This window comes from Vipera berus (assembly GCF_964194415.1).
Source record: "Vipera berus genome assembly, chromosome: 1".
Classification (NCBI taxonomy): domain Eukaryota; kingdom Metazoa; phylum Chordata; class Lepidosauria; order Squamata; family Viperidae; genus Vipera; species Vipera berus.
In genome coordinates this window covers 187,334,575-187,349,551 of record NC_138202.1, presented here as the reverse complement: position 1 = coordinate 187,349,551, position 14,977 = coordinate 187,334,575, and the positions used below count along the sequence as shown (strand labels likewise).

Genomic DNA, 14,977 nt, shown 5'->3' with positions numbered 1-14,977 from the left:
GTGCCGGGGGAGGAGGCATCAAAGCCTGTAATGAAGATTGCTTAACTGGCGAAGCCCCCGCACTTTTAGGAACTTTAGTTGATTTAGTAGCCATTTTGGCACCACCTAGTTCTATTGCACACTTTCACTTTCCGCACTGTTTGCAACTTTTCCACAAAGTAGTCTGAGTTAAAGTTCAAATACTTGCTATTACAGCATTCTCCTGCACAGCTCTGCCTGCATCCAAGTAATCCCCAATTCCCTCTCGATGGCAGGGATGGTTGCAGCATCCTGCTCTGCTCCAAAGCCTTGGAGCAGAGGTGTCCCAGAGTCTGGAGCAAACTCAGGCTTTGGGGTGGCTCACACCCTTTAACCACCAGAGTTTAAACTCTGGCAGTCTAGGGGAGCTCTACCCCTGCCTGGGCGCTCACCCCCTCCTCTTCTCTCGAGGAGCGGGTTTCTGAGCCGCCAAACAGCTGATCGTCGCTGTTTTTGGCGGCTCTACGGAGACAACAGGGCTGACAGCCGAAATGGCTGCCTTCAACGGAGCCTTGCCACCCGGAAGTCCCCTTCAGCTGGGTTTTATAAAACCTTTACGCTTTAGGCCTCTGCCTAAAGAAAAGTGTGCAAAAAAACAGTTTCAATCAATCAATTTCAACTTCTTGTGGGAAAAAAAGGTCTTGCAATGTTGGAATTGAATGAATGAACTTTTTAGTCCCACCCACTCTGCCATTACCACCACAGCCATGCCCACCCAATGGGCTACGCCCACCCAACTGGCCACACCCACACAATAGGCCACACCCACCCGGCACCTGATGATACATAAGTGGGTTTTGGGTTGCAGTTTGGGCACTCAGTCTCTAAAAGATTCACCATCACTGGAATAGGGCATACCTGGCTCAACAGCAGTAAGTGTGAGAGGGGTCTAGGAGCCTTAATAGACAACCACTTAAATATGGGATAGCTGTGTACTTCAGCTGTCAGAAAAAACTACTGCAGTCCTAAGTTGCATCAACAGAGGGATAGAATCAAGATCATGAGAAGTGTTAGTACCGCTTTATAATGACTTGGTAAGAGCACACTTGGAATATTGTATATAATTTTGGTTGCCGCTATATAAAAACAATGTTGAGAGTCTGGGAAGAGTGCAAAGAAGAGCAACAAATATGATTAGGGGCTGGAGGCTAAAATATGAAGAACGGTTGCAGGAATTCATATGTTTAGTGAAAAGATCTAAGGGCAACATAATTGCAGTGTTCCAATATCTGAGAGGCTACAAAAAAGAAGAGGGAATCAACTTACTTTCCAAGGCAAGACAAAAACAATGGATGACACTAATCAAGGAGAGAAACAATCTAGAACTAAGGAGAAATTTCCTGACAGAAAAATTAATCAGTGGAACGGCTTGCCTTCAGAAGTTGTGGATGCTCCATCACTGGAGGCTTTTAAGAAGAAATTGGACAACCATTCATCTGAAATGGTCTAAGGTCTCCTGCTTGAGAAGACGGTTGGACTAGAAAACCTCCAAGGTTCTTTCCAAATCTGTTATTCTGTTCTGTTCAAATAATATGTTGAGACTTTAAAAAGAGTACAGGGAAGAGTAACACAGAGAGATGATTAGGGGACTGGAGGCTAAACCATACAGTGAACAATTGGGGAAACTGGGAATGTCTAGTCTAATGAAGAGAAAGACTAGGAGTGACATGATAGCAGTCCTCCAATATTTGAGGTGTTATTACAGAGAAAAGGGGATCAATGTATTCACTAAAGCACCTGTGGGCAGGAAAAGAAATAATGGATAGAAACTGATCAAGGAGAGTTCCAACCTAGAACTAAGGAGAAATTTCCTGACAGTAAGAACAATTAGTAGCAGTAAATAACAATTAAATAACATAGTTTGCTTCCAGAGGTTGAGGGTTCTCCAACCTTGGAGCTTTTAAGAAGATATTAGAGGGGTTCTTAGTGCTCTCTGAGTTTGCTTGTTTTCTTGCAGATGATTCATTACCCAAACTATACCATCAACGCTAATAAGGAGTGCAGTTTGCTGTCAGCTTTATATTCTGGTGGTTTTCCTGTCAGTGTTGGTGGAGGTGGTCTTAGAGATTTTTTGATTGGGCTGTTTGCTGTTGGCTTCTTTGGCAGTTTCTTGATTGGGTATTATTTATTTGATTGTTGGTCTGATGTTAACCTTGGAGTTAATGTATGCAGATCTGGGTGCTGATTGCTGGTGGAGAGGTGCTTAGGTCTTTTTGCTCCTTTTGCATAGTTTGTAGATGTTGTTAATGCCTATGTGTCTATTGATGGCTGATTTGTAAGAGTGCCAGGCTTCTAGAAATTCCCTGGCATTTTTGAATTTACCATATTTTCCGGCGTATAAGACGACTGGGCGTATAAGACGACCCCTGACTTTTGAGAAGATTTTCAAGATTTTTTGTCTTATACGCCGGAAAATACTTACATGCCAGTTGCCAAGTGTCTGACACAAGCCCGATTCAGCCCCGTCCAATGCAAATGGTGCAAAGCCACACGCTCTTCCAGGCCAGACTCTGCAAACAGCAACCACCGCAGGAACTCTGAGTCCCCGCCTTTCGGCAGCCTGCACAGCCAAGCGCGATCCGGCTTTGAGATAGCATTTGCAGACGGAGCAGCCGCCGCGTCTGGAGCCAAGCCCCGCCCAGGAGACGGTTGGCCAGGCGGGCCCAGAAGACGCACTAGAGAGCCGGGCTTTGGGCAGCCATGCCGAGGCCGGCTGGCGAGGGCCGCTGCATGGTCTGCAGGCAAGAGTGGTGCCATGTACCGCTGTTCCGCACTCCGTGACCGGACAAGCAATTCTTCCGGTCGGCACGGTTCAGGCGGTGCCTCGGAAGGAGCAAAGGTGCTCTCTTCCTACTGTCGAGCAGCGGACCTCTGGGGACCGCCTGCCCCTCCTCTTTTCAGGGACCTGACAGCCAGCAATGGAAGTGCCAGCATGGCCAGTCCTACAGAGAGCAATGGCGGTGGCTGCAGTAGCCGCCCCAGGAGCTGACGAGAGTTTGCCCTCCATCACCCATTCACCATCAGCCGCTTAACCACGGGTCGCCATCGCCTACCTCCATTCACCCAGCGATCCCGCCGTCCAGCAGAAAAGAGAAAAGATCAGAGAGGTGAATAGTATTTTCCGGCGTATAAGACGACTGGGCGTATAAGATGACCCTCAACTTTTGAGAAGATTTTCATGGGTTAAAAAGTCATCTTATATGCCGGAAAATACGGTACTGTAACTTAGTCTAGGATAGTCACATTTTCCCAACTGAAACTATGCTTAAAGCTGTGTATATGTTACGAATTAAAGAATTTTCATCATGTCTTCTGACTGCTGGCTGGTGTTCTTGGATGCATTCTGCCAGTCTTCTGCCTGTTTATCCATACATTGTATGTTATAAATGACTCCTTTTTTTCTTCTGGGATTGTTGGGTCTTTTGGTCTGTTTAGGATGTTTTGAAGGGTTTAGTTGACCTGTGTGCTATGCTGATTCTGTTGGTGATTTCTGAGATATGCTTGATGAATATCTTGATGAATACTAATTTTCATCAAGCTTTCAACTTCATATGTAAGGTCAGCCCCTTTTAATAAGCTTGCTATTGCTATGTTAATAATATTCAAGCAATAATTCATTGCAGGCAGATTATACCCTTTGTGTGTGTGTGTATTCTTAAAGAAATTATAACATGCTGAATACAGGTAGTCCCTGAGTAACCACAGTAATTGGGCATAACATCATGTGATTGCATTGCTTAGTGATTACAATCCCATAACTGCAGTTGTTTCCATAATCCCAGGACTGTATGGATTGTTAAGCAAGGGTGGGCAGGCAGGTGCTATGGTATGTGGGGAAGCAATTACTACAGATGGTACTATCTAGTGTGGGTGGATGGGTGCTGCAGGAAGGTGCTACAGAGTGCAAGTAGGTTGGCAGATGCATGGGCACCCACATAAAGTATGAGTAGATGGATACTGTGGAACCCTGGCAGGTGGAAAAGTGGTGGGATCAGGAGCAACTTGCAGGATTGACTTGTAACAGCCTGCAGGTTTCCCCTGTGGGAAGCTGTCAGGAAAGATTGCAAACAACAGTCACATGACTGTGGGATGCTACAACAGTTGTAATTACAAGCCAGTTGGCAAATATCCAAATCATGATCATGTGACTGCAGGGATGCTGCAATGGTCATGAATCATTCAGAGTTGCTGAAAGTGAGATGGGCTCCATATAAATTTAATAAATAAATAAATTGGCTTCCTTCAGAGGCAAGATAACTTTGAACAGTCATTGAACAAATGATCATACAGTAATAGAACTAGCTGTATTCCCAAATTTATGTGAAGCAATAATTTTATGTCAAAATTAGGATAAAATGTTTTGGTTTTACATGCAAAATGTTACCAATCTTTTCCTGATGGGAAGATTATCAACCAGATTTCCTGGCTAAGATTATTCTAAAATTTATTCTAAAATTATAATCATGCAGGATTTTGCCACAGTTTCCAAAATTAGATCTGCATTTCAAATGGAATAGTTCAAAAGGAGAGCCCTGAAAATATCTCATAACTTGCTACATTCCAGTGTCAACCTTAAAATAGATTGCAAAAGTGATCATTTTCAAATGGTTATATAATCTTTATTGTATGATCTATATGTTGAGTCCTTGCTTCAGCCTTGTTTAATGGCTAATTTTGGATTTTCTCACATAAAATGAACTGATTAAATGGTTAAATCTGCCCCAGAGATCCTAAAATCTCTGCAATTTCTTCATTTTTTCATGTATTGTTTGAGTGCAGGCCAATAATTACTCTTAATCATGTCCTCCATCAAATATTTATCTCAGCAAACAGAAGTTTGGTGCAAAGTGTTCTCTCTATAATGATATCCTTGCACCAGAAGCAATTAAATTCAAATTCCTTAGCTCTCTGCTCCAAATTCCTTGTTCTATCACAGATGTACTTTTCTAGTTAGAGCTTTGTTGGGGCCCACCTGAGGTTCTACCAATCAAAGTACTAATTTAAACACATCTATAAGATGAATCCTTAGTTCAGCTTATATTGATAAACTGATACAATTTGCCATGGAAGAGGAAAATAATCTTCAATCTAGTCTACTGTGGACTCACTCTATACTGGATTGTAAAAAAAAAAAAACTTGGAATGAGCATAGAATTTCAATCACCTTGCACCAGTGCTTATAACAAGTTAATTTCACCATACCCAAATATTCTTACTATATACTTCTATCTCATGCAGGAGGGAACTCAGACTGACATGCTTAGATATCTTCCATGATATTGACTCAGAGATTCAAGAAATATCTTCTATCCAGAGTACATTCTGACACCAAATTTAGTATGCTCATGTGTGTACTTTTAAAATCCCCTATGTATCGTTTGAGGATGGAACTGATCTCTCATCTAATCTCAAATTATCTAAATTGGTCCCATCAGGTAACAATATGCTTCCTTCTTTAATAACCAAGATTGAAAAGTCTGTAAGAAGATAGTAGCCAAATTCTGTATACTGAAAGGTAGGATATCAATTTGATGATTGTTACCAGAACTAATTATTCTGCAATCTTTTGGAGATACATTGCTGAAGACTCCAGGCACACTCTGTTTTATGAACAATTATACCCAATAAAAATGGGGAGGGGGTATTTCTATGAGTTATATCTGGCAGATTAGTCAGAAGTTGGTTCCCTCACATATTAGATAACTAAGATACCTAAAATGTTTAATTAGCTGAAAGCAGGAAATAAACCAGGAAGTTGTCAATATATGCTGTAGTCAATTTATTCTATCTACTAATCTGATGTGGATACTGAGCCTGATGTGCATACTGAGGCTTATTTCAGTGAAAGTAAACTTGAAAACTGGAAGACAGGTTTTGATACACTGTTAATTAAAATAGGGGAAATTTATAGTATTGCTAAAAGTCATCTGTTTATGTATCATATACTTGTTTTTCAGATTCTAATTATGGTGGAAAGATTCCAATTGTATGCTTTGTCCAAGGAGGAGGTAAAGAAACTCTGAAAGTAAGATATTTCCAGAGACGTTTATAGAAAAAGCTAATCTTTCAGCATTTGTAGTCATTTTGATGATTTTTTCCATAAAATAATATAGCTTAGTTATATTTCGAATGTGTTTTCTATCCTTTTAAGTACATTTGTTTGTTTTATAAATTGCACTTTAGTTTGGAAATCAACTCTCTACCATGTATTTCATAAATAGAGGGACCAAAAACAAGTGGAATGCAGTACCAGTTAGTGTCTATAGTGTATGAACCTGGAAACAGCACACTTTAACAAATAACTGACAACTGCTGCATCTGTGCACAATCTTTTGGAACTGAATCTAAAACTCCACAGCCAGTGGTGGGATTCAGCTGTTTCACATTAGTTTGGCAGAACCACTAGCTAGTTTTTTATTGCCCAGGTCCAGAACGGACTTCCGGAAGCGGCATCCACATAGAGAAGCAGTTGTTCACATATTTGAACCCCACTACTGTCCACAGCCATAAGGCAAAAGTAGTTTCCTTGCTACTGAGACCCTCTAGTGTTCCGTTAAGGGAATGTGCCTTAAGATACAATACAGGAAGTAATGGATCTCTGAGGATAGAGACTGACTTGTACTAAGAAAGGTGATGTAATTAGAGTAATTCAAGGATTTCAGAACATACATTGAAATTTGTTGTTGTTAGTTGCAAAGTCGTGTCCGACCCATCGTGACCCCATGGACAATGTTCCTCTAGGCCTTCCTGTCCTCTACCATCTTCTGGAGTCCATTTAGGCTCATGCCTACTGCTTCAGTGACTCCATCCAGCCACCTCATTCTCTGTCATCCCCTTCTTCTCTTGCCCTCAACCTTTCCCAGCATTAGGCTCTTCTCCAGTGAGTCCTTCCTTCTCATTAGGTGGCCAAGGTATTTGAGTTTCAACTTCAGGATCTGGCCTTCTAAAGAGCAGTCAGGGTTGATCTCCTCTAGGACTGACCAGTTTGATCACCTTGCAGTTCAAGGGACTCTCCAGCACCATAGTTCAAAGGCTTCAATTCTTTGGCACTCAGCCTTTCTTATGGTCCAACTTTCACAGCCATACATTGCAACTGGGAAGACCATAGCCTTGACTATACGCACTTTTGTTGGCAGGGTGATGTCTCTGCTTTTTAGTGTGGTGTCTAGATTTGCCATGGCTTTCCTCCCCAGGAGCAAGCGTCTTTTAATTTCTTGGCTGCAGTCCCCATCTGTGGTAATTTTGGAGCCCAGGAAAATAAAATCTGTCACTACCTCCATTTCTTCCCCATCTATTTGCCAGGAATTGAGAGGGCCAGATGCCATGATCTTGGTTTTCTTAATGTTAAGTTTCAAGCCAATTTTTGCATTCTCCTTCTTCACATGTAACAAGAGGCTCTTTAGTTCCTTTTCACTTCTGTCATTAGAGTGGTATCATCTGCATATCTTAGGTTGTTGATATTTCTCCCGGCAATCTTAATTCCAACTTTTGATTCATCTAGCCCTGCCTTTCTCATGATGTGCTCTGCATATAGGTTGAAGAGGCAGGGTGACAGTATACAGCCTTGCCAGACTCCTTTCCCAATTTTGAACCAATCAGTGGTTCTGTGTCCAGTTCTCACTGTTGCTTCTTGGTCCGCATATAGGTTTCTCAAGAGACAAATAAGATGGTATGGTACTCCTATCTCTTTAAGAACTTGCCAGTTTGTTGTGATCCACACAATCAAATGCTTTAGCATAGTCAATGAAGCAGAAGTAGATGTTTTTCTGGCACTCCCTAGCTTTCTCCATGATCCAAAGTATGTTGGCAATTTGATCTCTAGTTCCTCTGCCTCTTCGAAATCCTGCCTGTACTTCTAGTAATTTTCAATCCACATACTGTTGGAGTCTAGCTTGTAGGATTTTAAGCATAACTTTACTAGCATGTAAAATGAGTGCAATGGTGCAATAGTTTGAACATTCTTTGGCACTGCCTTTCTTTGGAATTGGAATGTAAACTGATCTTTTCCAATCCTGTGGCCACTGTTGAGTTTTCCAAATTTGCTGGCAAATTGAGTGTAGCATTTTTACTGTATTGTCTTTTAAGATTTTGAATAGCTCAGCTGGAATACTGTCACTTCCACTAGCTTTGCTGTTGCTCAGCTTTCCTAAGGCCCATTTCACTTCACATTCTAGGATGTCTGGCTCGAGGTCAGTGACCACCTCATCGTGGTTATCAGGGACATTAAGCTTGTTCTTGTATAGTTCTGTGTAATTTTGCCAGCTCTTCTTAATCTCTTCTGCCTCTGTTAGGTCCCTGCCATTTTGGTCCTTTATCATGCCTATGTTTGCATGAAACATTCCCTTCATCTCTCTAATTTTCTTGAACAGATCTGTAGTCCTCCCTATTCTACTGTTTTCTTCTATTTCTTTGCACTGTTCATTTAAGAAGGCATTCTTATCTCTTCTAGCTATTCTCTGGAATTCTGCATTCAATTGGGTGTATCTTTCTTTTTCTCCCTTGCCTTTCATTTCTCTCCTGTCTTCAGCTATTTGCAAAGCTTCCTCAGACAGCCATTTTGCTTTCTTGCATTTCTTTTTCTTTGGGATGGTTTTAGTTGCTACTTCTTGTACAATGTTGCGAACCTCCGTCCATAGTTCTTCAGGCACTCTGTCTATCAGATCTAATTCCTTAAATCTATTTGTCACCTCTACTGTATATTCAACAGGGATATGGTTTAATTCATACCTGAGTGGCCTAGTGCTTTTCCCTACTTTCTTCAGTTTAAGCCTAAACTTTGCAACGAGAAGCTTGTGGTCTGAGCCACAGTCAGCTCCTGGTCTTGTTTTTACTGACTGTATAGAGCTTCTCCATCTTTGGCTGCAGAGCACATAGTCAGTCTGATTTCTGTGTTGACCGTCTGGTGATGTCCATGTGTAGAGCCGTCTCTTGGGTTGTTGGAAAAGATTGTTTGCTATCACCATCGTATTCTCTTGACAAAATTCTATCAGCCTGTGCCCTGCTTCATTTTGTACTCCAAGGCCAAACTTGCCTGTTATTCCGGTTATCTTTTGTCTTCCTACTTTAGCATTCCAATTCCCCATGATGATAAGGACATCATTTTTGGTGTTAGTTCTATAAGGTGCTGTAGGGCTTCATAGAACCGGTCAATTTCATCCTCTTCAGCACTGGTTGTTGGGGCATAGACTTGGACTACTGTGATAGTGAATAGTTTGCCTTGGATTCGAACTGAAATCATTCTGTCATTTTGGGGATTGTATCCCAGTATTGATTTTCCTACTCTTTTATTGACTATGAAGGCTACTCCATTTCTTCTGAGGGATTCTTGCCTGCAGTAGTAAACCTGATGGGCATCTGAATTAAATTTACCCATTCCTGTCCATTTTAGTTCGCTGATTCCTAAGATGTCAATGTTCAGTCTTGTCATCTCTTGTTTGACCACGTCCAGTTTTCCTTGATTCATGGATCTTACATTCCAGGTTCCTATGGAGAAAAAATCTTTACAGCATCGGACTTTCCTTTCACCACCAGATACATCCACAGCTGAGCATCCTTTCGGCTTTGGTCTAGTCGCTTCATTCTTTCTGGTGCTACTAGTACTAGCCCTCTGCTCTTCCCCAGTAGCATATTGGACGCCTTCCGACCTGAGGGGTTCATCTTCCAGGGTCATATCTTTTTTTCCTTTTGGTACTGTCCATAGGGTTTTCATGGCAAAGATACTGGAGTGGGTTGCCATTTCCTTCTCCAGTGGATCACGTTTTGTCAAAACTCTCTACTATGACCTGTCCATCTTGGGTGGCTCTGCATGGCATAGCTCATAGCTTCATTGAATTACGCAAGCCCCTTCACCATGACAAGGCAGTAATCTATGAAGGGGTACATTGAAATACCTATAATCTAAACTAAATCTGTAACTATAACTATAGTTACTATAATGGTAGTAGCCATGGACTAGAAAACGTCCAAAGACCTGTTTCCAAAGCTAGGTTTCTATGAAACAATAAGCAATGTTAATATTACAGACTTGTATGCTAACTGAAGATGAGAGATTGGTGTTTTTCTGCCTCTCAAATTTTATAAGTTAATCAGCTTTCTCTGATCCACTCTATAATTTGTTTGCTATCAGGACTGGTCAGGGAACAAAATTATATACAAAGGAAGACAATATGCCCATGTGGCATCCTTTCTATTCTCTGAGCTTAGTTGTTTGTTTACAGATATTTCATTATCTAACAAATGTCATGGTTTCAATAGATGAGACCAAACAAAACAGAACTGCAAGGCTTGAGATTTCTTCTGAGAACATGTTTATTGGATACGAAGTATCAGCACAGTCAAAAGTGAAACCAAGAATAAAATCCCTTCCCAAAAGCAACAGTAATACAAATTTACAGACCCACCCCACTGTATGCAATCAACTATGTTCCCCAATAACACATCCAGATGGCTTTTCTAATACTAAAAATATCCTCCCCAGCTAAGGGAAACAGAAATGATCTTGGTTCCCAAAGGATTGGAAAATGTTTAGTCTAATAAAAAATGTCCCATTCCCCCCCCCCGCCTTATCTTGTGGCAACCAGAAACAAGAAAAATGGCTTCAGCCAGGTCCGTTGCAAGGTTGACAGTTGGATCCCCTAAAGAGAAAACAAATCCTTCTGATGATATTTATCATAAAATCTCTTTATCAATCGATCAACCTTAACATCTGCACTTTTCACCCAAGTGGCCTCTGACAATGGATATCCTCTCCATTGCACTAGATATGCAATTTCCCATTATATAATCTAGAATCAAGAATTCGCTTAATTTCATAATGGTTTTTCCACTGTACCAAAAGTGGACCACAGGCATCCTTTGGAGTTGGCCTCAGTGAGGACTCCCTAAGAGGCTTTAACAAACTGCAATGTAAAACAGGGTGAATTTTCCCTAACAAGTGAGGGAGTTTCAGCTCAAAAGTCACAGGGTTTATAACTCTGATTATAGGAAAAGGCCCAAGAAACTTCAGTCCCAACTTCTTACTGGGCAGCCTAAGTCTTATGTACTTAGTAGACAAATATACTTTTTCCCCAATGTGAAATGGCCTCTGAGGGGACTGCTTCTTATTGGCTTGTTCCTTGTAAGTCTTTGCGGATTGTGTTAGAACTTTTTCACATTAGCCCAAACAGTTTGCCAAGAAGCAACCCACTGATCCAAGATTTATAATGCTGGTGGTTCCTGAGGACATTCAGGCATAGGAATGAACTCACGACCAGTTGCTATTTTAAATAGAGTAAGTCCAGTACTACTGTGCACCGTATTGTTATATGCTACTTCAGCAAAAGGCAGGAGGTCAGCCCAATTAGTCTGTTGATAATTAACGTAACATCTGAAGTATTGCTCCACCATTGCATTTGTATGTTCAGCCAATCCATTCGTGCTTGGGTAAAAAGCTGACAAAAGTCATTGAGTGGATCCAAATAGCTTGTGGAAATCTTTCCAAAACTTAGCAGTAAACTGTACCCCCCTGTCTGATATAATTCTCTTTAGGGCACCATGTAGGTGGTATATATGTTTCAAAAACATTTTTGCTAATTTCTGCACAGACGGGAGTCTTGAGCAGGCTAGAAAATGAGCTTGTTTGGAAAAGAGATCAATGACAGTCAATATTATTTATTTATTTATTTATTTATTTATTTATTTATTTATTTATTTATTTATTTATTTATTTATTTATTTATTTATTTATTTGGTTTATATACCGCCCTAATCCCAAAGGACTCAGGGCGGTTTACAAGGCAAAATTTAAAAACAATCCAATATAAAATTAAAATAAAATAAAATTAAGTCTAGCCGCAAAAATTAAATCACAATTTAAAAACATTAAAACCCTCAGTCCAGACCAGATAGCTCAAAGAGCCAGGTTTTTAGGTCCCAGCGAAATGAACGAAGGTCGGGGGCAGTCCGGAGTTCCGTTGGCAGTTGATTCCATAGGGCAGGCGCGCCCACAGAGAACGCCCTCCCCCTGTGGATCGCCCATCGGCAATCTTTGACCGGTGGTACCCTGAGGAGGCCCTCCCTGTGGGAGCGCACAGAACGATGGGAAATTGACACTGGCAGCAGGTGTTCCCTTAGATAATCCGGGCCCATGCCATTTAGGGCTTTATAGGTCATCACCAGCACCTTGAATCTCACCCGGAGGGCAACCGGAAGCCAATGCAGCTCGCGGAGAAGAAGTGTTACATGGGAGTATCGGGAGACTCCCATCACAACTCGCACGGCTGCATTCTGCACCAGCTGAAGCCTCCGAGTGGTCCTCAGGGGCAGCCCCATGTAGAGAGCATTGCAGTAGTCTAGCCGGGAGGTCACGAGCGCATGGGTGACTGTGCGTAGCGCATCTCGGTCCAGATAGGGCCATAACTGGTGCACCAGGCGAACCTGGGCAAAAGCCCCCCTGGCCACGGCTCCTATATGATCTTCCAAACTGAGTCGTGAATCCAGGAGGACACCCAAGTTGCGGGCCCTATCAACGGGGGGTAACACCTCACCCCCCATAGTTAACGATGGAAAAGTTTGGTTAGTCTGAGATGCCGGTATGCACAGCCACTCAGTCTTGGCAGGATTGAGACGAAGCCTGTTTTTCCCCATCCAAACCCGGACCGCTTCCAGGCAACGGGACATCACGTCGAGGGCATCACTGGGTTGGTTCAGGGTGGAAAGAAAAAGCTGGGTATCATCAGCATACTGATGATACCCCACCCCGAAACCACGAATGAGCTCACCCAGCAGCTTCATATAGATGTTGAACAAGAGGGGAGAGAAGACCGACCCCTGAGGAACTCCACAAACGAGAGGCCTCGAGGCAGACCTCTGCCCTCCCATCAACACCGACTGCGAGCAGCCCAGGAGGTAGGAGGAGAACCATCGCAAAACAGTGCCTCCCACTCCCAACCCCCTGAGACGTCGCAGTAGGATACCATGGTCGATGGTATCAAAAGCCGCTGAGAGGTCTAATAGGACTAGGACAGAGGAACAACCCCTGTCCCGAGCCCGGCAGAGATCATTCACCAGCGCAACCAATGCCGTCTCCGTGCTTTACCCGGTCCTGAAGCCCGATTGGTATGGGTCCAGATAATCAGTTTCCTCCAGGAACAGAGGGAGCTGAAGTGCCACCACGCTCTCAACCACCTTCGCAAGAAAGCGAAGGTTGGAAACCAGACGATAGTTGTTCAAAATAGCTGGGTCCAGGGTAGGCTTCTTGAGGAGGGGCCTCACCACCGCCTCCTTCAAGGCGGCAGGGAAGGTACCCTCCCTCAAAGAAGCAGTTATTACTGCCTGGAACCAGCCTCATGTCTCCTCCCGGGCTGCATATACCAGCCAGGAGGGGCACGGGTCTAATAAACACGTGGCGGAACTCAGTCTTGGCATGATCCTGTCCACCTCATCTGGGGTCACAGGATCGAATTCACTCCAGGTAACATTCTCTAGACTGCTCGATTCTGTATTATTATTATTCTGTATTATTATTATTATTATTATTATTATTATTATTATTATTATTATTATTATTATTATTCTGTATTATTATTATTATTCCTGTATTTAGAAGGATTGGCTACTGGTTGCAGCAACCCTGGAGGTTTCCCAGGTTGTTTTTTCATGGTAGAGCAAACAGTGCAGCTTTTTACATTGCTTTCAATGTCCTTCTTCATCCCTGGCCATCAAAACTGCCTTTCAACCAAATGTAACATTTTTAGAAATCCAAAATGACCACCCAGTTTGGCATTGTGACTCCACTGAAGTGCCTGGAGCCTGAGAGTGTCAGGCAGGTATAATTTAGAGCCTTTCCATGCTAACCCAACCAATTGGGTAATTATAGTCTTATTTGCCTGGAACCATGTGTCAGTTTGTAGTGCTTCCTTGAGCTTCCTTTGCCACTGAGTATTTGAGGAGTCAGTGTGTGAGTGCATGTCTGGCTCCAGGTAGGTATTTGTGCTGTGGATTGTAAAGAGGGAATGATAGAGTTAATAATGTCCTCTCAGCAGCTTTTGTACTGGGGCAGTCTAGACAAGGTATCAGCCAGAAAATCCCCCCCAAGGAAATATTTTAACTCAAAATTAAAATGATTGAAGTATTGTGCCCAATGGACTTGTTTGGGGGACAGCTTTCTGGGGTCCTTAGGGCCTCCAGGTTCTTATGATCAGTAGACACTTCAAAAGGCACCTTGCCCCCCTATAGGAAATGGCACCATGTTAATAATGCCCACCTCACTGCGAAAGCTTTCTTTTCCCATATAGCCCACCGCCTTTTGGTGTCTGTTAATTTTTTGGAGGTGTAAGCACAGGGTTGTAGGTCTCCTTTTTAATTTCTTTGCAGCAGGATAGCTCCCACTGCAACATCACTGGCAATGACCTGGACTATAAACTGCTCCTCAGGATCAGGGTGTTTCAAAACAGGCTCAGCAGTGAATAGTCTTTTAAGGTTTTTGAATGCTGCTTGGCATTCTAGTGACCAAGGCAGGGATTGACAGGACCATGGTGTTCCCCCCCCTTTCCAGTTTTTAGCAATTCCATGATTGGAAGCACTATCTTGGCAAATGAAGGAATGATTTTCCGGTAGAATTTTGCAAAACCTAGGAAGCTTTGAAGCTGCTTTCAGGTTAATGGAGGCTGCCATTCTAGCACAGCTTTGACCTTGGTGGGGTCCATTTCCACCCTCTCACTAGAGATCCTGTATCCAAAATAGTCAATTCGAGTTTGAGGGGACTCACACTTAGAAAGTTTAGCATAAAGTTTAGCTTTTAATAACTTGTTTAGCACCTCACGCACTAGTTTTACGTGATCTGTCATGGTTTCCATGTAAATAAGGATGTCATCAAGGTAAACTAGAACCCCTTATATAGGTGATCATATAGCACCTGATTGATTAATTGCATGAACAGGGGCCCCTTAGAGGCCAAAAGGCATGACATTAAATTGAAAGC

The 14,977-nt window shown here is 42.5% G+C and overlaps 1 protein-coding gene across 1 annotated transcript in view; it reads left to right on the top strand.

Moving 5' to 3' along the window:
• The window catches only part of TRPM8 (transient receptor potential cation channel subfamily M member 8), a gene marked incomplete at its 3' end in the record, with an annotated part of 276,625 nt that overhangs the window by 77,763 nt on the left and 183,885 nt on the right, over window positions 1-14,977 (top strand). Inside the window, exon 7 of the mRNA XM_081341953.1 lies at window positions 5,976-6,043. Coding sequence (XP_081198079.1) covers window positions 5,976-6,043 — 68 coding nt within the window. The remainder of the gene's footprint in view (window positions 1-5,975; window positions 6,044-14,977) is intronic.